Source organism: Mixophyes fleayi, chromosome 4, assembly GCF_038048845.1.
Source record: "Mixophyes fleayi isolate aMixFle1 chromosome 4, aMixFle1.hap1, whole genome shotgun sequence".
Classification (NCBI taxonomy): Eukaryota; Metazoa; Chordata; class Amphibia; order Anura; family Limnodynastidae; genus Mixophyes; species Mixophyes fleayi.
Window position 1 is genome coordinate 329,725,392 of NC_134405.1, and position 8,550 is coordinate 329,733,941.

The 8,550-nt window shown below is 42.2% G+C and overlaps 1 protein-coding gene across 1 annotated transcript; it reads left to right on the plus strand.

Annotated features, from left to right (window-relative positions):
* Positions 1–447: 447 nt before the first annotated feature.
* MRPS33 (mitochondrial ribosomal protein S33) lies at positions 448–7,108 on the plus strand. Its single transcript, XM_075210360.1, has 3 exons — positions 448–553; positions 5,559–5,793; positions 6,778–7,108. The coding sequence occupies exons 1-3, from the start codon at positions 448–450 to the stop codon at positions 6,881–6,883; spliced, it is 447 nt and encodes a 148-aa protein (XP_075066461.1). The 3' UTR covers positions 6,884–7,108.
* Positions 7,109–8,550: the final 1,442 nt, after the last annotated feature.

The window sequence follows — 8,550 nt, forward strand, 5'->3', positions numbered from 1 at the left end:
TACACTTTTGAGACTGCTCAAACAACTTACATTTACTGTATAGGAATTTGAAAAGGTTATATTGCATTAATACATTCAAATAATTCAATTGTCACAATTAGTACCAGACACATTATATTCAGCAATGTCTAGCATATTATGCCAAACCATACCAATAGCAGGATGCAGTGGTTAATTGTCAGGATTGATTGTTTTTGGAAGGAAAAATAAAACACTCCAACAAACAATGGAATCCCTGCATGACAGCTTGTTATACAGTATACACATTATAATACATGGTGTTGGTGGGCAGCCCTGCACTCTGCATGGGTAATAATAAGCAGCTGATCATGTGACCGCCGCTCTAGTTTTCAGCACTGTGACGTCATCTGGCAGCTCTGTTGTTAGGACAAGCGTCGCCCCGGCAACTGTATTCGCCTGAACGTCACTGTATGATTGACAGCCTGGATGCCCGATTGCGCATGCGCGTTCCCTAGCATTGGCACCCGGTGTACTAGCGACTACATCCGGGGTAGGCAGGCTGCATGGGACTCTAGAGAGGTCACACACACAGGTAAAAAGTGATTGCATTGTGATCAGTAAATGTGTAGTGTGCATTAACCCCTACACTGTGCATGGTGCTTATAGCAGCTTCCTAAGTAATTACAGGCCACTGGCCAACCCTGGAGGAATATATTATTAATATGTATATTAATATGTCTTATTACTGAGTGACACAGGCTCCATTATCTTGTGGGGATCGTTAAAAGCGAGCCAAGTCACTCCTAAAATGTCTATGGCATTTGTGCATGAGGGCCAGACCATGTTTAACTATTGTACACATAATTGTGGTGTCTTAAAGTGAGTACTTGCAGAACAAGTGCAGCCTGATGTGGATGTTGTGTATGTGCTTCTATCATTTATGACAGCTGACAATTGCATTGTTTTCAAGGTGGGGCTTTTTTTATGGCTATTTTAAATGGTGCACACATTAAAATGGTAATATAAGCCATGGATTATTGCAGTTCTCTTTACGTGCCTGACAAGCCTGTAAATTGTTCTGTGAGATATTCTATAATATTCATAGGATGCTAAAGTCTGAAATCTCACTGTCTTAGTGCTAGAGTGAATGGCTCCTGATATTTTTCTGTTGGCCTCAATAACTTGTCATATTCCACTGCTCTGGTTGTGTTGTTGAGCCAGACTATTCGAGCGAACAGGGTGCAAGGGATTTCACCAAGGGGGCTATTGAAGAATTTATGGATTTTTGCCCCCTTAAATATCACCTTTCATTGCAACGATGGCTTTTGGGGCAATTTACTATAAAAGTCATGTCTGGACAGGGCATTCGATAGGAGGATGACTCCTTACTAATGTAGACTCCAAGATCCCTCTCTTGCATTGCTCTCCCCATAAGCCTGAATGGCTAACGCCATCGAAGTCAAACTCTGAAAGAGCCAAGCTTTTTGGACTTTGATAAAATTGCCCAGACCACAGTCCCCATTGAGTATTATATATATTATGCAGTACTGACCTGATCACTGGTACCTTCAATCAGTGTGACTGCAAATAAACATCACTTGCTTCAAAGACCTGCTTGGAAACGTCTTCCATGCTGAAAATCTTGTGACCTACAAATTAGACTCAAAATCTGTCTGAGGTTTGGACCCAGCTTCCCAGCACCACTGCTCTGCCCGCTACCCAGCAGCTCCGGCCAGTGTGATAGGCCAGGAGGGATCCATCCACAGCAACCCTGATCCATAGTAAGCGGTCAGGGGTACCAGCAAGGGGGTACCCTAGCAGTGACAGTTTCCCAGAAGGAACCTGGTACTGGATGCCGGTAAGGAGTCCAGTGGTGGCAGCATTTGTAAGCCCCTCCTACTGCGGTTAGAGGGTGCATTTGGGATAACGAAAGGGAACGGTGGTAAAGTAAGCCCAGCCGGTTCCCAGCAACAACAGACAGGGTGGCATAGGCGGTCCATCCTGTCACACATGGGCGGTCCATCCTGTCACACATAGGCGGTCCATCCTGTCACACATAGGCGGTCCATCCTGTCACACATAGGCGGTCCATCCTGTCACACATAGGCGGTCCATCCTGTCACACATAGGCGGTCCATCCTGTCACACATAGACGGTCCATCCTGTCACACATAGGCGGTCCATCCTGTCACACATAGGCGGTCCATCCTGTCACACATAGGCGGTCCATCCTGTCACACATAGGCGGTCCATCCTGTCACACATAGGCGGTCCATCCTGTCACACATAGGCGGTCCATCCTGTCACACATAGGCGGTCCATCCTGTCACACATAGGCGTCCATCCTGTCACACATAGGCGGTCCATCCTGTCACACATAGGCGGTCCATCCTGTCACAATCGAGCGTTAGGCTTAAATGATCACTTTACTTAAAAATGCTAAAAACGTGGAAAAAGCAGTTTCTGTTTGGTTTGGGGCTTCATAAATAGGCCTGCAAGTGAGGCCTAAGAATTGTTCAAGTCTCTTTTAGAGAAAGACATACTTGAACATGGCCATAATTCCTGTACATCAGAGTATTCCAGGTTTACGTAAGACAACATTTGCTGCCACTAATTTATAAGGCTCATTGTCAAAAATTTCAGAAGTTGTTTGTAGGAAGGATGAAAAATTTAGCATCCATTTTTGTATTTTTTATATAACTAGGTATTCATAAATCTTCTACAAGTGAGAAATTTGAGAAGACCGCCATGACAAAAAAAAGCCTCATGTGGACGTTACCCAAATAGCACCTGTCGTCTGCACTCAGTGGGGGCCACCATTTTGTGGCCTTATCCAATAGTGATGCGCATACAGCCTGTCAGTTTAATTGGGCCCAGTGACATAACTGAGGCACTTCATGGCCAGGGGCGGGCTGGCACATTTCAGCCCGGGGGGGCGCACAGGCGGCCGCATCGCGTGTCATGTGCCACGGGGGGCGGCCGGCCCAAACAGTGGTTACACTGAGCGGCCCGGGGGGCCGATGTCCCCCTGCCCCCCGGCCCAGCCCGCCCCTGTTCATGGCCCATATTCATGAGGCACTGGTTAGAAGTGAATTGATCGGCTGCCTTCTCATGAATATTATTGGTTCAGCCATTACAAAAATGGCAGCCTATATGTTTGTAGCTTAAACGGTGATCTAAGCCGAAACTTTATATTTTGTACAAATAAGCAAGTTTATATGGTTATAGTGTACTGCATTTCAGAAGAGAGAATTTGCAGCTTTCTCCATGAATGAATATCCATCCACAAGTTGAGCCTCTTCAGGTGCTTGTTATATACTAACGCTTTATATACAGTAATATGGATCTTAGTTCCTGTCACCGATCTGGTTTTGGGATGTTTCCTTGTTTACCAGGATTCATGAAATTCTGCTTAGCTTGCAGCCCTGCGTGCCTGAGACACGGCTCAGATATTCCATGTGCATATTTAAAGAGTTTAGTTTAATGCACATCAATATTGCTAATTCTTTTTTGACATTCTCTAAATACCTTTCTGTGGCCCCACCTGTGTCCACCTCATTATATTTCTCAAACTCATCCTACTGATGGGACTTGAAAGATTAGTAACAAAGGATATAAAGAAGATGGCTGTCAGCGTCATTTACAGGTGACTAATTTTATAGTTGTGTGAGCTCTTAGCCAGCCCTGAAATTAAGTGTTCTTGCATTAAATTAAACCGGGGCTGCCTGCAAGAAATAATTAGATTTAATATTATAAATTCATGCTAGGCTGGGTTCACCCTGTACAGGACACACATTAGATTCTGGAGAACTGTAACTATTAACAGTGCAAGGCAATGTAATAACTTTAAAACACAGAAACTATATCTCAATAGCTGTGATTATTTTATATTTGTAACTTTTTTCCATTCTTTAATACAGAATAACTTTTTTTTTTTTTTTATTATTATTGTGGCGGTTAAATTGTCACTTTTTCCAGTACGATAATAAATTAGCTCAGCCCATTGCTGTTGAAAAAGAAGTGTGGCAAGCAGTAGTATTACCTCTGAAAAGGAGTCTGATTGGCAGGCATTCCCTGTAATCTTGGTCATCACTGATAGCCAAGTTCCGTGATTGGGGCAGATTGGCAAAGTGTGCCATCTACCATATGGTTTAGACTTTAAGTATGTGCCCACTGAGAATAACCGTGCCCAAGTTAATTGTAAATATATCAATGGCAAGTATTAAGGTGTTAATCTATCCCTTTAAATGACAATTGGTATAAAATTGAAAGTAGAGTGCAAGATAACACAAACAATTTAAAGCATTTTGTGCAGTTGTACACATTAGTCACTACATCTTGTGAAAAACTGCGGGAAGTGCAAGAAACCTGCAAGTTACACAACACATGGCTGCTTCAATACGGGATGTCCACACTCACCGTAGTTATTGACGAGCTGTACATATTGGCTGACTGGCATGGCTGGACAGCACCAAGCTTTCTGTAGCAGCATAGTTTTTTTTGTTGGTTATTTGGAAGGGGAGGGAGGGCTGATTGGAATCCTGGGGACTTTTCCAGGGACATAACCATACAAACAGGGATTGTCCCCTGGAAATCGTGATGCCTATTGATGACACTTAAAAGAGCCATATAAGTCCTGCACTCCTCTATAGGATTTGCCCTCATAAGTTAAACACCAGCAGTAAACTTAGGTGCCGTGGCTGCTTGGCTCCCCGTTGTAATCGCTGTATTCTCCAAACAAAACAGCCTGGAGATTTTTGATTGTTAGCTGGGATGAGCAATGTCTATTTAAATTGACTACAGCACATAGGTAGTCGCTGGAATAAGTTTTAATTCTTAACTGTTACAGCTCAGTACAGATTGGTTTACTCACAGGGGCATTACCAGGAATATCGCTGCACATTTAAAGTGAAGTGACCAATATGCAATGCTTTGCTGTCGAAGTGTTTTGACTTTATAGTCATTTTGATTGTTGTAGGATATTCCTTTTGTAGTTTGTGATAGGGCGGTGAGGAAATACTTCTATACAATATTACACTTTATTTCTTAATGAGTGCCTGTCACCTACACGCAACCGTACATTAAACTGATATCTGATGACCCTTAACTAAGCATATGTTACATCTACTGTGTGTTATGGCTGTATAGTTTGTATTCATCTTATTACATGCTAGCAGGAAGTTGGCTATCTTCGGGGCAACTATGAATATTCATAAATGTTAATGAGAGAGTGAGCAGCCCATGTACTGGCAGGAGCATGCTCAATGTGCTCTTGAGAAACATGCTGTGATGTCATCAAGCTGGCAGTGTTCAGTACATTGGCACTGGTTAACCATGAGTGGCATAGAACAGCTAATTTAAATAAGGCATTTATGACACAGGACTGATTCTTCTCTAGAATAAATTGTGTGTTAATAACTGCACATTTCAAATAGACTTTACCTCGGGCTGGACTGTTAATAGATTATACAGATGCGCTTTAATAAATTTGCATTTGAGTGTCGGGGTAATATTGACAAACCTTTGTGCTTCAAGTCTAGAAAAATGGATCCAGTTGCCCTGTGAATACTAAGTAATGTCTGTTTCTATATGTTCAGTCTTCTGTGCCGGCTTCGTCATGTCCACGCTGTCAAGCTACGCGATCCGAATGTCTCGTCTGAGTGCCCGGATCTTTGGAGAGGTAGTGAAGCCAACTGATACCCGGTCAATGAAAGTAGTGAAGCTTTTCAGTGAGCAGCCGCTTGCCAAAAGGAAAGAGGTTTATGATTGGTACCCGCCACACAATATCTACGTGCCCCTCATGCGGAATCTCAGATTTCTGGGACTTTACAGGTAAATTACATGAGGAGCTCTGCACGGCTCTGTTGTTTTTTATGTGTCTTTAAAGCGTAATAGAAAACTAAGCCAGTGGTTGGTCACATTACACAGAAGTAAAATAAAGTTAAAAGGAAAAATAAAAACATTCGATGTGTAATAGGAATGATATGTCAACTATAATTTGATCGAAACTAAATGTTTTGGCTATGGTTTACTATGTGAATATACTGATATATTTTTTAAGCGCTCCTGTTTTTACAAATTAGATTCAATTATTTTAACACTGATGTCTCATGGACGTAAAAAGCAAGTCCCACATCTGGGGTGTCGCAACATCCAAATGTTTGAGAAACATTGACACAAGTAGAGGTTTAGAAGCTGTTCATGATGTGATTCGAGGGGGCTGTACAACGTCTGCTACTTAGGCCACACCCACCTACCAGATCACTACCTTTACTGGAAAGAAGCCTGACGTGCCGCATTGCTTACGGCTGGGAAAAGAGAGAGCTGTCACTGCTGCTGAACCAAACCTGCAGATGTCAATTTAGTCTGTGCCATAAAGTCGCTTTTGTGTTCCTGCCGTAACCTCGAAGAATTCGGAGTGTGGGGAAAGAAAAAAGTCGTTAAAAAAAACAAATTTCATTAAGGCTGTTTAGGAATTGTATCGATTTGACAATTAAAAGGATTGTCCAACTTTTGTATATTTGATTTATTGGCTTGTACGTGCCCTCCTGTAACTTTTACTAGCTATGCGGCTTTCTCTGTCTACCTTACATCTGTGGTTTTCAGCCATGTGTCTATATAATCAGTAAGAGTTGTTTGTTTTAGCTCTCCTGGAATTAGTCCTACCTGATGATAGCATAAGGCAGTGTGTTTAGCAAAACTTGCAGGAGGCAACATACAAGTCAACATAATAAAGTCATCAGAAGGTGTATCATCCCTTTAATGTATCATGACCGTCCCTGGTTATGGGTTAATATAACGTGTTTCCTCTTGTAGGGATGAACATGAGGACTTTAAGGAAGAAATGAAGCGTTTGCGGCGACTACGTGGTAAAGGTACGCCCAAGAAAGGTGAAGGCAAGAGAGCGCAGAAAAAGAAATAAGTCACTTGCTGTCCAATCGCTGCTCTGACGGACGGCCAGCTGAGAAGCAAGAACGCTGTTGGAAGGTGCCCTTCTCTGCAGTCACTGACTCCAGCGTCACCCAACGTTACACTGGGCTTGGGCAGACTGAGATACGTGTGAGTCGCTGTTGTACTAAGGCTGCCACTCTACGCACATGAAGAACAGTGGGCACTTACCGTAATAAATAAACATTGTGAGACATTCTGAGAGTACGATTTTGTTATCATTAAAGGTAATTACAATAAAGATGGGATATGATGTAGTTTCATAAGTAATCTTCTGCAGCAACAGGTAAATAAAAAAAATCATTTGGTTGGAGAGAGAAGGGGCAGTTCAACAATGGTCCACTTCTTTATAATAGTCCAGCTGATGTTCTAAAGCAGGTCTGGCCAACCTGTGGCTCGCTAGGTGTTATAAAACTACAAGCCCCAGCATGCTCTGCCAGTAGCTAGCCAACCACTAGGTGGCAGGGCATGCTGGGACTTGTAGTTTGACAACACCTGGAACTAAGGACTATTCCACACTAGTGTCGGTGATCATCCGATATCCCACCAGAGGGCGCTATGCTTTGCTACGTCTTTTTTTTGGTAACCGCGAGTTCACTATGGGACAATTGGACAAGGATGCAATGTTCTGCTTCTATTACCTACAGCCACACTACATCTGCTATCACCAGTAAAGATAAGTACCAAAACAAAGAAAATCCAGGTGGTATCAAAGTTCCACTATGTTATTGGAGGGAGTGTAAAATCATATTTATATGTCCATACAGACTGGTCATAAAACTCCCAGACAGCAGCAGCCGATGGGGCTGAGTGAGGTGAATATACTCGCTCACCATAAAACTATTATATAATAGCATGAAATGTAATCAAACAAGTAACACTAGTATGTTTGGTGGCCACAACCCTCTTTATTGTTCAATTAACGTAACACATGGTAATCGTCATATCACATCATAAATAAACATGTATTTAACCAAATACTGGCCCAAGCTGCCTGTTTAATCATTAATCCCCCCCCCCCCCAGAGCGTAGAAATTAAACTGATGAGTCACTGTGATAATTATAGTTTAAACAACAACTCTACTTGCAACTAAATAATATATAAGGGAATGGAGGGGGCCAGGTAACTTCTGAGGTAAACTGGTAAGAGCAGCCGTTCCTCATTATATAAAGGTGCAAAATGCTTCTAATTGTCCCGCCCATCCACTGGTCATCCAATCACCTGCAGCTAGAACATTCTAAAGCTTTTTATCTTTCCTTTTCATTATTGATACAGTGCATTCGGAAAGTATTCACAGCGCTTCACTTTTTCCACATTTTGTTATGTTACAGCCTTATTCCAAAATGGAATAAATTCCTTTTTTTCCCCCTCAAAATTCTACACACAATACCCCATAATGACAACGTGAAAATAGTTTTTTTGAGATTTTTGCAAATTTATTAAAAATAAAAAACTAAGAAATCACATGTACATAAGTATTCACAGCCTTTACCATGAAGCTCACAATTGAGCTCAGGTGCATCCTGTTTCCACTGATCATCCTTGAGATGTTCCTACAGCTTAATTGGAGTTCACCTGTGGTAAATTCAGTTGATTGGACATGATTGGCAAAGGCACACATCTGTCTATATAAGGTCCCA

Bases quoted from the DNA above. Each gene is read 5' to 3' on its own strand.
- MRPS33 (XM_075210360.1), top strand. From the start codon at position 448: ATGCCCGATTGCGCATGCGCGTTCCCTAGCATTGGCACCCGGTGTACT. The intron at 554-5,558 runs GTAAAAAGTGAT...CTATATGTTCAG, and splicing joins TAGAGAGGTCACACACACAG to TCTTCTGTGCCGGCTTCGTC. The intron at 5,794-6,777 runs GTAAATTACATG...TTCCTCTTGTAG, and splicing joins AGATTTCTGGGACTTTACAG to GGATGAACATGAGGACTTTA.